Genomic DNA, 12,559 nt, shown 5'->3' with positions numbered 1-12,559 from the left:
TCGTTCCGGCGGCGCCAGGAAATCACCCAGTTCTTCATCCATGTTTTTCACCCATCATTTCTTTTCAGCAACCTACTCCAACAGATCTGTGTGCATCTTGTACCATCTCATATAACGTAATTACTTGTGGTTTCTTTAGGGATGCGAAAGAGCAGGATGTACGTCTGTCCCTCTGCAACACCCCTGAGGTTTTTCATCCTGAGAGTAAGAGCTATCAAGAGCAAAACCTAAGAGATAACTTAAAATAACTTAAAAACAGCTTAAGCCAATAACAGCTTAAGCCAGTAACTTAATAACAGCTTGAGCTTAATAAAGAAGTATTGTTCCTCCTTATTGCGCGTGTCAGGAACGCATCACTAGCACAATAAACCATGATCTGTGGTGGTTGGGCTTCGTGGGAAGGCTTCTGGTGTTCGGTTGGCTGAGGAGGGACTTCGTGTACTTGGAGCAAGGAGGTTTGAAACCCAGTGCTGCAGCTGGACGTGGCCTCTCGGCTGGGCGTTGACAATTAGCCGACATTTTGACATTAACGCCTGCTTTTTCATTTCCAGTCCACAACGTGGTGTCACATACTTCCCCTTCTCTGAGGTGGGGTGGGCCCTGTGGTAAGTCTTCAGTGTTTCAGCCCTACTGGGTATCAATACCAATTTGATGAGGAAAAAGAATAAAATATATATGAAAAAAATGAAAGCCCCATATAAAACTTGATGAGGAAAACAGCTGTACTGCCAGTGCAGACCTCCTAAGGACGCCACCACGCTGACTATTGCTGTCTGAAAAGCAGATTTGTGCCAGCGTGCAACAAACCAATCTCACATTCTCAGGGGAGATATTGTATTTATTCTGCGCAGGGTGCGCGGTGGGATCACCCACAAATCAAGCACCCCTACTGCAACTCCCAGTACATCTTTTATCCACAAAGGATTACATGAAATCATCTGTCTCTTTGCATAACATACTTTTCATTGGTTAATATATGACTCCAATTAACATAAATGCTTAGTCATTCTTATACGCCCTACACATGCTCAGGGGACGGGTCTTCACCTGGGCGAGGGTCTTTTTGATCTGTGGGTGTGATTTTTAGTATTATGATGTATTATAATGAGCACAGTTTACTTCAGAGCATCCTAAAACTAATACCTCTGTCAAGGTTGATTTACATTAAACAATAGTTATTAGTTTGCTTTAAACAGGCCGCAGATTAAAGTGCTTATGTTCCGAGATAGTCCTTTGTTCTCCTTCTAGCTAGTCTCCCAAGATGTAGATAAGGGCAGTATCTTATTTATTTTGTTCTCCTTCAAGCTAGCATCCCAAGTGTAGATGAGGACAATATCTTCTTTCCCTCCAGGTGGACCAGACGTACCCTGACAAAATGCACCTCTAAGCAATTAGCAAGTACCCTCAGCAAACGTTCAAACACCACTACAGAGGTTACTACATCACTATGGGGGGGAAATAAAGCAGCGGGGGGGACGTGCCGCCAGCTGATCCGCTCCTGAGGGGTTAAAAGGCACCGCGGCCGCCCCCGGCCCCTCACGGATTCCCGCCCTCCCGCCGCTCCCCTCAGCGCTCCCCGTCAGGCGCCGCCGCGCGCACGCGCGTCTCCCGCTCTCTCCGCGCACGCGCATGAGGAGACGGCCGCCGCCGCCGCCGCCGCCGGGCCCCGCTGCGCCCCGCGCCATGTCGGACCGCCTCGGCAAGCCCACCTGCCTCATCGTCGCCAGCGCCGCTGCCGCGGGTGAGACGCTTTCGGGGGGATACCCCCGTCCCGCCGGGCCGGCCGTGCGCGCTCCTCCGGCCTGCGGGGCCCCCCCGCCCCGCCCCGGGGTGCGGCGGCCGCGCTGTGTGGCCGGTGCCGTGCCGGCGGGGCCCTCGGCGCGCCCAGCGGTGCCTTGCCGTGCTCCTGTCGCCCTGTGTCCGCACCGTCTTTAGGTCTAGGCCTGTCCCGCGTGTGCCCGCGCCCCCCCTTAAAGCCCATCCAGCTCCAACCCCCTGCCACGGGCAGGGACACCTTCCACCAGACCAGGTTGCTCCAAGCTCCATCCAGCCTGGCCTTGCCCCCTCCCTGGAGGTGTTGTTCATCCACAGCTTCTCTGGGCAACCTGGGCCAGGGTCTCACCACCCTCACAGCAAAGAATTTCTTCCTAATATCTCATCTAAATCTCCCCTCTTTCAGTTTAAAACCATTACCCCTCGTCCTGTCACTGCATGTCCTTGTAAAAAGTCCCTCTCCCGCTTCTCTGTAGCCCCTTCAGGCACTGGAAGGCTGTCTTCTTTCCCTCTGCCCTCCCTGTAACCTCCCCAGCCCAGACAAGCAGAATACCTTCATCATGTATTTTTTAATACATAACTCACCTATAACGAAGGTTGTGCATTTCTTGCATCTTAAAATAACCCTCTGAAATTACTGAGAGTTTTTAAAATGAGCAAAAAACCAAGCTCGTGCACTTTACTAGATAAAATGAGCTGGTGTGGTTGGGATTAAAATATAGCTGATGTTTCCTTAAGTTGTTGGACTCTGTTTTTCAGGTGTGTCAGCCCAGTCCTTCCTTCACTGCTTTACACTGGCTAGCTCTGCTTTTAATCTGCAAGTTGCGACTCCTGGGGTAAGTAAAAATGGGCAGTTACTGTGATTTTAGTCAGAAACCAACTGATATCTCAGTTGACTAGAGGGAATTATACTAAACTTTTTTTGAGAGGTTATTTGTTTTATAGATTAAGGGAGTTTTTAAAAAAATTCTGTTTTCTTAATATTGAAGTGAATGCATGCTTCCTATACTATGGTTCTGAACTTCTCTGTCCTTCTCTGTCACAAAGAGTGAGGGGAGAACTATTAGAACTACTTCAGTGGGAAAAATGAAAGCTTAAGTTTTTTTGAGAGCTGAAGTATCTTAAAATCCTGCCTGGTTATGCTTCAAGAAACGTAGCGGGTGTCTGTGCAGTGATGCTAACCACAGGCTTGGAACCGTGTTTCCCCTAGGGGAAGTCAATTGATTTTGTGGATGTGAATGAGAGCAACATGCGCTGGGTCCAGGACTTTCGTATGAAGTCATATGCAAACCCTGCCAAGCTGGAGTCGATTGATGGTAAGGGCTTTACTGTCAGCCAGGGGGTCATCTCCATTCATCAGAGCAACAGATGCTTTGTAGTGGTAGGTCTTTAGGCAAGAATGACACAGAAAAGGCATAAAACTTGTGTTTTAAGAGGAAGCCATGGCAACTACAGTTGTTATTTTTGTATTTATCTTGGATTGGTAATTTTCCCTTATTATATATACACACAAGACATATATTCTCTCTGTTGTATACACACACACTATATATTGTTATTTTTTTAAAATAAATATTTTACTAAAGTAGAAGCTAGCAGACAAAGCAGCTTTAAGCTTTGCCTGGGTAAGAATGTCTCATTAGAAGTGCGTGTTCTTTGTCCTAAAAAGGAACTTTTTCTCTACTCCACATAGATCTGTTAGTTTCTTTAGCTCATTCAGTTTATACAGTTTTTGACTGACTTATGTGGTATTGTCTTAATTTTGTCAAATAAGAAACAGATTTATGGTCAGGCTTTTTTGTTTATTACTTGTATTACAATTAGTTGCTCCTTTCCTATTTACCAGGTGCTAGATACCATGCATTGCTCATTCCAAACTGTCCTGGGGCTATGACTGACCTTGCAAACAGTGGCTACCTGGCAAAGATCTTGCAGCACTTCAGCACTGAGAACAGTAGGTGAACATCAGTAGATATTTTGTTAAATAAAACAGTATTACTGTACTGGTCATGTAAGACCTTCCAATGACTTAAAAATGTTTACATAGTTAAAGAGCATTCAGAACTCGAAAGAGCTGCTTTAGAGAAATGTATCTTCTCCTAAAAAGTCTCCTCTTTCTGTAAATATATATAAAAACAATCAGTAGCTTTTCAATGCTTGTGTCAGAAGAGGGTTCTCTGCCTTACAGAGGTACAGAAATGTCTCTCTCCAAGTCAGTAGGATTCAAGGTTCAGAGCTGAACGTGGAATGTACCAGGATCATCATAAAGGCTGTAGTTAATCAAGGCTTGTGTGTGCTTCTCATTTACCATTTGAGTATGTGTTTTTCTCTTTGGTGTTGTCTCTGGACTTGGGAGTTAACAGCTAGTAACTCTTCACAAGACTGGGACAATTCTTATTGTAGTGTGAGGGAAAATCTTACAGCCTAAGAGAGTATGAACAGTGCAGTATAATTCTGTTGCAGGAAGGCAACATGCTGTAACATGAATCTGGTGAATGCTTGTCTGTGTTTTGGCTGTTTGAAGATGCTTATAACCTCTCACACATGCTTTGATTTTCCTCTAGAGCCTATCTGTGCGATCGGACATGGAGTTGCAGCTTTGTGCTGTGCCACCAATGAGGATAAATCCTGGGTATTTCAGGGATACAGCCTGACAGGGGTAGGTCAAGCTTTCATCTGACTGTTGCAGTTTGGAGGCTTTATTGCTCTGCAAGGGCCTGTGATTTCAGGTGCTGGTGTTTCTGGTCTTACCCTAGAACCTCCTACAAATATAAATCAGTTTAGTACCCTTGGTTTATGCGCAAGATGTGGAGAGTTGTCATTGGCAAAGAGGCCCAATGCAGTGCATGAAGAGGTTGTCTCACTTCAGCTGTCATGTGGGGGGAGTTTTCCTTCTGATTGTTCTGTAGAATTTAAGCTGAATCAATAGAATGCTGGAAATTGTTGCTGCCTCTCTTTGGATTCATAGTTGAGGGCTTTTAAGAATTAACTTTTTTGGTTTCATGAATGCTGGAGGTAAGTTATGCTTCTCAAGGTGTTTTTTCATTTTAAAAGGTAGAGGAAGTTTAAGGAAAAAATGCTGTTTGTACAAACTGGCTTGTAATTCACAAAGTAGCCAGATACTATTGATGTTTTATTTAATGTATAGTCATATCTCTGACCTCACAGACCGACCATTTGTGTGGCAGTTGTACCTGTGTGCCAAGACGATGCAAACCTCTATAGTACAACTTCTGGGGTTGAAAATTTATATGCAAAGTTAAGAAATGAAGTTTATGGGACTCACAAAAGCTATCAGTGTCCTGATGTGCTTGTATTTGGCATTACAATCCATGATAAAATATTTTAAATAAGGCATGATGTGGCCTAGCTATAGTTGCTATGGAAACCATAAAATTCAAGTTTCTCCTGTGCATATAAAAACTGAACTAAGTACTCTTAATTTTTCTCTCTTTATTTAAGCTGTTTCCCATATTCATTCCAAAGTGGAGTACTGTTATTTGGACTCTGCAAGTCACACAGCATTTGTGTCCAAATATTTGTGTCCAACAGCCAAATGGCTCTGTGCTCTCACGAAGTTAATTGCACGCACGCTGTTCAGGGCCCAGTTGATGTGCAGGAATTGCTTGTTGTCATTCTTTTTATTTATCTCACGTGAGAATTTTCAGTTTGCTCCCTACAGAAAATCCATAGAAGCTGCTTGTGGTCGTTTGGTTTTATGCTTCATTTTTGTTTCGTGTCCTGTATATAGTTGGGAGAAACGTAGGGAGAACAAAAAAAAATTGCAGGGGGGAAGTGTGTGTTGGTTTTGCTTGGCTTTTTTTATAAAAAACAAGGCAGGCTTAATTCCTTTCGATCTTTTTCAGCCCTCTGTGTACGAACTAGTAAGGCAGCCGAATTTTGCCAGTTTGTCCATCATTGTGGAAGATTTTGTGAAAGATTCTGGAGCTACGTTCAGTGGTATGTCACTCTTGTCCAGTGCTTTGTGTTTTGGAAGTGAATGTTTGTGTGCCAGTTTTACACAGGTGAACAGGACTCTGACAGAATATCTCTTGTCTTGCATTGATTCCAATTTCATAGGTATAAACAAATCTTGGTGAATTAGAAATCATGAGTGTTTTAAGAATGAGTGCTATGAAATATTGTGTGTGGAGCAGTAGGGCAGCACAGTGCAGCACACTGATCTCTGTGGTTTTCCACACACACTCTTTCACCCCATGGTAAACATGAGGTCACTCGTCTTGCTGGGAAGGAAGAGCATGTACCAAAGGGCAGGGTGTGTGCAGGAGAGTTGCCAGCGAGTCCATACCTGCAGAGAATGTCTGTAGAGCAGTAGTGTGCTGCAGCTGCTTCCTTGCTGCACGGCAGTGAGTGTGTGCTCTGCTGGGAGAGGTGAAATTCTAGATTCTGGGGTTGTCTTATTCATGCAAATGCTTCATTATTTAAAGCTGGAGGCGCTATACTGAATGTTTTTGGTTGCTCTGATTAGTTGTCTTTTACCACGAAGTATTTTACTTGTAGCTAGATCTGGTTTTGTAGTATCATCTTGATTTGTTACTAGTAATTTCATTAATTATTCTTAGTCAAAATGTAGAAGTTTGACTTTTGAACTGCAAAAGACAGTCTCTCACACAGGACAGAACTCTAAATCCATTAAAGCAGAGAAATGTCACTTTTTTCCTAGATTATTTCTGGATGTGCAGGGAAAAGTGCCATTTTTCTTCTTTACATGCTGCTTTCTTGCAATACTGAAGAGCTACAGGGAGAATTACATAATAAGCTATAAATGACTCTCTTCAGTTGCAGCTGTCATTCAGTCTGCTGTTTTGTTAGGTAATTTTTTGGAATCTGTCCTTAATGAGAACAATGAGATGCCTGTGGTATTTAAGTCATCCTTTATTTAACAGAATAGTGAACTGGTAGCCCTTGAAGTGGCCACATCAGAGATTACACCCATGGCATGGACAGGAAACAGAACCAGGCTCCTAATGCCATGCATCTATGTGCCACTTTGAAGAAATGCCACTGTCTTATCAAATTGCTGTATATTCTTTGCTTAATCCTCTTCCATCCTTGTGTTTGTCAGCCTGTTTGTGTGTTTAAATGGCATCTTTCTGCTTTTTGAATGAGCTGCTGCCGCCACCTTCTGCATGATGGGTTCAGTACTGACAGCTGAAAAGCTGGTGTCTTGGTGGTACCTGTTACATCACGTGTGCTTGGGTGCAGTGGTACTGAAAACTGCAGCCAAAAGAGGAAGAGCATGTGTGGTTTGAAGGCACTTAGCCTGTATTTAGACAGTCAGTGGCTGGGAGAGGAAGAAGAAAGTGAGTTGTTTGTTACTGATAAAACAATGGTTCTGTCTGGAATGAGGCTACTTAAAATTACTGGTTGGACTACTGAACATTTGCTGGTAGATATTAACGTGTCAGGGTATTATAATTGGCCAGAAAATAAGTATTTTCCTGCAGGCTCTTTGTAGTGTGTTGATGACAACTTTGATGTCTTACATAAGAGTTTATATTGTCTTGCAGGGTAATTACAACTTAAAAAATACATACTTTGAGGTTTTTATTATGAAAATCTCTTGATATATGCACTTTACCCACCTGGTGTTAATTGAATCAAGGGACCAGTCCTGCTGTCCTTTGAGAAGGACTTTCTAGTGCAGTTGTTTCAGGACTGGGGGCTCAAGATTGTCCCTGTGTGGGGTTATAGATCAGCGTGTCAATCACCCAGCAAATATGGTCAAGATAGTTATCTTCTGTGTTAGTTCTGTCAGAGGGGTGATACTGAAACTGAAATAGTGTCCACTAACACAATGCTTGTTGCTTTTTCTCCTGTGTTTAGCCAGCAGTCCTGATGCTGTACATGTCGTGCTGGACAGGCACCTGGTGACAGGACAGAATGAAAATTCCACTCTTCCTGCAGTCCAGAATCTTCTTATTCTTTGCAATGTCAGGTGAGGCAATAAGGGTGATAAGAACTAGGCACAGACAGTGGTGTGAGCTCTTTCAGTTTCAGGAATATTGTCCCCCAAAGAAATTTATTTGTCTAAGTTGACTGCTAAAGTGCACATTGTCTTTGTTTGATCTAGCTGTTCAGTCAGTTATGTCTTTTACTAAAAAGCATTTGTGATTATTAAAAAAATAAGGTAGAGTGGGTTTGGAAATGCACAACTATCTATCAGGACTGGGAAAGTAAAATGCAAACAGGCTTCACTAGGCATTTATGTTGAGAAACATTTCTTGTGTGGTGTTATTTGTGCGTTGGTGAGTTGGAATTTAGTCAGCTATGTTTTAGGATTCTGGGAATGAATGGATTTAATTTCTTTGCTAATGGCCTGGCTGTTTGACTGTCTTTCATCTTGTCAGATAGAAGAACACATATAAATAACCACAAAAATCTTCTTTCGTTCAGGTGAATGTGTAGAAGGCCTTTCCTGGCTGTGGACTAACAGGTCATGTCGTTTTGGATGTGTTTCATTCAGCAGGAAATGAAGGAGCAGGTCTCTTTGCAAATAGGATGAGTGAAGAGCCATCAGGCTAAGGATTTTCTTGTCTATTAACGGGATAAAACACCCCTCAAGTTCTGTCCTGGACTGTGAAGTGACTGTGACAGTGAAGTGGCGATGTCAGGTTTTGCATGTATAGCATGGATGAAGGTTGTGGATAAGAAAACTTTGAAGTGCATCACACTTCTGAAGCAATTATGAAACCATCTTGCATTTTTGTTGCTACATCTTTACTGCTGCTCTCTAGACCCTTAATTTACAGATGTGGGAACTGTATCTGGTTTAAAAAAAAAGTTGGTGCTATGAATACAAATTGCTGAAGACGCTGCTCTGTGCTGACATTACACTGACTGTTAGTAACTCTGTCCCAAAGAGCACTTGGAACTCTGTGAACCATCTGGTGTTTGTTTCATGTATCAAAATCTACACCTAGAGCTTCATTGAAATGCAATTTCAGTTGTGTTCTCACCTGTATTTTGGTAGGTCACGAAGTTACTGTCTGGGACACTTGGATGTACTTGGAATAGGATGGAAAGTGCTTATCTGAACTGTGAATAAAGCAGAACCAGTTGTTTGAAGGCAGCTCACTGTGGTGATTCTCTTGGCATAATGTGCCCTTGTTTTCTTCCTTGCCTGTCCACATTATTGGACTTCTGTTGAAAAAGTTTGCTCAGCTGTTTTTAAGTCCATCTAACTGCTTATCTGTTCTCCTTTGTGGTGCTTATGTTAGGATTTTTGTTCTCTTTGAAATGTTTGAAATATTTTTCTGGCAAGTACATTGTGGTTGTCTCTTGCTGGATTTTTATGGACAAAAGAAAAATGTAGGTGGCTGATGTGGATCACCTCTTCTGAGGAACCAACTGTAAGGTGGAATCTGGCTTTCTCTTTCCTTTTGAGCAGCAGATGTGGCTTGAAGTTGAGCATGGAAAGGAATAATCAGACCGAGAATATTTTTCACTGTTCTGTAGACCAATCAGTATTTTTCCTTCCCTCTTGGAACTGAGGGCAACATTTCTGCAGTGCTCTGTGAGAGAAAGGACCTTTGTGGCTGCATTCTTTTTCTTTACAGGATAATACAATAGATTTGTTATAACCAGTCATCAAGGAGGGTAACTTTATGTATTATGTAGAAATTCAATTTTTTAGTTCTGTTAAGAATTCAGTGTGATTTTAAAAATATAATCTGCTATGGGATTTGTTGAGTCTTCTGTTATATTGTGGAGCCCAGCTTACAGATTTCTGGCTTTGATAGAAATTAAAATTAGAATTTGAAATTAAAATGGACCTTTGATAGAAATTAAATTAAATACAATATTGCTGTCTGCCTTAAAGCCATGCTGCTCCTGTCCCTAGTTCTAAGAATACAGTGGGCTCAAACTGCTCAGCAGCCCAATTTTAAACACTTTTCTTACCCAATTATGCATAACAAGGCTGTGAAAATAACAGCAGCTGGTTTTTTTTGTGGGGGGGGGCATTAGCATAGATGAGAAATGTTGCTGCTTATTGCTGTGCCTGCTAATCTTTAGCTTAAAGTTAATTTGAATGTAGAGAGATGTGTTTGTGATCCATCTAGTGATGTGGGTTAGAAATCATGTATAGCTGACTCGATCTGGTGAGAAATCAGCTAGAGACAGTATCAGGAGTCCTCCAAACAGGCCAGCTCTTGACATGCTCAGCATGTGCTCTGCAGCGTGGTGGCTTTCCCCCCTACCTGGTGTGAGTGTAGCAGTTTGAACACTGCAGGGCAGCTGAGCTTTGCAAACACTTGGTGTTTCACTGTCTCTGTCCTCGGTTGTTTATAGAGGATTCTGGGATTTAAACCCCATGACAGGCCCTTCTGTCCCAAAGCCAGAAACTGCTGCTCAAACACATCAAAAGCTTCAAATTCTGGAGGCTTTCAATCCACACAAATCCTGATTGTTTCAGTGTTGTGCTCTGGACTGCTTGGTGCTTTGGTCCTAGGGATGTTATCAGCCAGGCTGATTTCCTTAGAAATCTGTCTGTTCCTGATCACATCCAGCTGCTTTTTTTTTTATTTAGGGAACCCCAGAAACAAAGAGTGTTATATCTTGTCTGGACTTAACACATGGGAGCATATTCTATATTTTCCTCTGTTCTTACAGGCAGACATTGAAGGATCTGCTAGAAGCATCAGAGTGCCTCTGCAATACACAGAACAGAAACATTTGTGGGATGAACCCAAAGGGACAAGGGGCTTTCTCAGATGATTTATCCCTCACAGGATCTTTGAACTCAGTCCTTGTCGCTGTCTGCAGCTAATGGTTGTTAGTCATACTAGTGTGCATTAAAACATTTAAATAAGATTCTTTTCCTGGAGCTTCCACAGTATAATCTTTTAAAAAATAAAAAAATTATGAACCTTCTGCTGAGGAAGACCATCAGCCTGCAAACAGCCGTGCTTTGCTTAAAGAGCAAAGGATTCGCTGAAGAACACTGCACTGAGAATAGTTCTTGCTTGCTTTTAAGATAAAGGAACTGTGACCAGTTCACAGGGCCCCTTGAGGTGTGAAACAAGTAAACACGTGTTGAAGGTCAGTTCTGAACACAGAACTGAAAACAAGGAATGGTTGTTGATGTTTGGAGCCCAGAACACCGTAGCTCAGCATGTGAATGTTGATGCATAGTCCGGCTCCTGCTTGTAGTATTTAAGTAAGGTAGTAGAATAATAATAAACATCTTTGCTTCCTTGAGCAGCAGAGTCCAGGCCTTCTTTCCAGCTCGCAGCAAACGGCACCTGAACATGGTTGAAAACTTATGAACAGGCTTGAAAACAAACCGGCGGCGACTCTGTGGTTGAACGACTGTCGGGTGATAACACGCCGAGAGCCACAGGGACCGGTGAGTTCCGTGATCGCAGTAACCATGGGACAGGCTGGTTCCCAAGAGCACAAGCTCTACCCTGAGGTATTACAGTGTATATTACGTGAACAGGGCTGTAAGGTCCAATTAGTGAAATTGGTGCGGTTATTAGTATGGATCAAAGACAACTGTGCCTGGTTCCCTGTATCAGGGACCTATGATGCAAAGATCTGGGCGAAAGTGGGGGAAGAAATGCAAAAAGAGAAGATATTGCAGTTTGATATTCCAGAGGATTTAGGAGCAACGTGGAGGGTTGTTTTTACATCCTGGCCTCTATGAGGAATAGTGTAGCCAGCTGGTCTAGGGAAGTGATCGTCCCTCTCTACTCAGCACTGGTGAGGCCGCACCTTGAGTACTGTGTCCAGTTCCGGGCCCTGCACTTCAAGAAAGATGTTGAGGTGTTGGAGTGAGTCCAGAGGAGGGCGACTAAGCTGGTGAAGGGTCTGGAGGGTCTGACCTACGAGGAACGGCTGAGGGAGCTGGGGGTGTTTAGCCTGGAGAAGAGGAGGCTCAGAGGTGACCTTAGTGCAGTCTACAACTACCTGAAGGGAGGTTGTAGCGGGGTGGGAGTCGGCCTCTTCTCCCAGGCAACCAGTGATAGGACAAGAGGACACAGCCTCAAGCTTGGCCAGGGGAGGGTCAGGTTGGACATTAGGAAGCATTTCTTCTCAGCAAGGGTCATTAGCCATTGGAAGGGGCTGCCCAGGGAGGTGGTGGAGTCACCATCTCTGGAGGGGTTTAAGAAAAGCCTGGACATGGCACTTAGTGCCATGGTCTAGTTGACAGGGTGGTGTCAGGGCAACGGTTGGACTCGATGATCCCAGAGGGCTCTTCCAACCTGAGTGATTCTGTGATTCTGTGAGATACAGCACTCTCTGCACTCCAGCCTGCAGAGGAGCATTTCCAGTCCCAGGCATCCCCTCCTTTTAACACCTTGGTGGATGTGAAGGAGCAACAGGAGCCTGTACATGAAACAGTCTCTGGAGAACCAGACAATCCTTACGATCCTGGTTCCACAGATCCAGAGATACAGCCCGATTTATACCCCCCATTAACACCAGTAAAAGAAATGGCTGCAGCTCCTCTGTATCCTGCATCTGCTGTGCCACCTATTGGCTTTTCTGAAAAGATACCAGAGTGAGTCCCATGTAATGAAATGCAAAACGCTGGCAGAAAAATGTAGAGAGGAAGCCGCTCGTAAAGGAGATTTTACCATGCTGACAGCGATGTCAGAAATCTATTGCCCAAATCATCCTCCTGAGTATCACTACCTTAGTTATGAAATGATTAAGGAAGTACAGGAGGCGGTGAGAGATTATGGCTTGCAAAATACCTATACTTTAATAACAGTTATTGGGGAATGCTGTACTATGACTCCACATCATTGGAGGTCAC

At 43.5% G+C, this 12,559-nt stretch overlaps 1 protein-coding gene across 3 annotated transcripts; it reads left to right on the top strand.

The window, feature by feature from the left end:
* The first annotated feature begins 1,629 nt into the window (after window positions 1–1,629).
* On the top strand, window positions 1,630–8,866 carry GATD1 (glutamine amidotransferase class 1 domain containing 1). Of its 3 annotated transcripts, none has more exons than XM_068397813.1 (8): window positions 1,630–1,741; window positions 2,533–2,609; window positions 2,984–3,089; window positions 3,620–3,727; window positions 4,338–4,432; window positions 5,640–5,733; window positions 7,621–7,732; window positions 8,264–8,866. In XM_068397813.1, exons 1-8 carry the CDS (start codon window positions 1,630–1,632, stop codon window positions 8,268–8,270), a joined length of 711 nt encoding a protein of 236 aa, XP_068253914.1. In that variant the 3' UTR covers window positions 8,271–8,866. The 3 variants fall into 3 exon arrangements, with proteins under 3 accessions (XP_068253914.1, XP_068253913.1, XP_068253915.1); XM_068397812.1 differs by having other exon boundaries at window positions 8,261–8,866; XM_068397814.1 differs by having other exon boundaries at window positions 8,191–8,866.
* The last annotated feature ends 3,693 nt before the right edge of the window (window positions 8,867–12,559 follow it).

This window comes from Nyctibius grandis, chromosome 4 (assembly GCF_013368605.1).
Source record: "Nyctibius grandis isolate bNycGra1 chromosome 4, bNycGra1.pri, whole genome shotgun sequence".
Taxonomy (NCBI): Eukaryota; Metazoa; Chordata; class Aves; order Nyctibiiformes; family Nyctibiidae; genus Nyctibius; species Nyctibius grandis.
The sequence above is the reverse complement of the archived record's forward strand: the minus strand, read 5'-3'. Positions and strand labels throughout refer to the sequence as shown.

Excerpts from the sequence above, each read along its gene's own strand:
- GATD1 (XM_068397812.1), top strand. The coding sequence starts at position 1,630 with ATGAGGAGACGGCCGCCGCCGCCGCCGCCGCCGGGCCCCGCTGCGCCC. Across the intron at positions 2,610-2,983 it reads TGCAAGTTGCGACTCCTGGG|GGGAAGTCAATTGATTTTGT; the intron begins GTAAGTAAAAAT and ends TGTTTCCCCTAG. Across the intron at positions 3,728-4,337 it reads GCACTTCAGCACTGAGAACA|AGCCTATCTGTGCGATCGGA; the intron begins GTAGGTGAACAT and ends ATTTTCCTCTAG.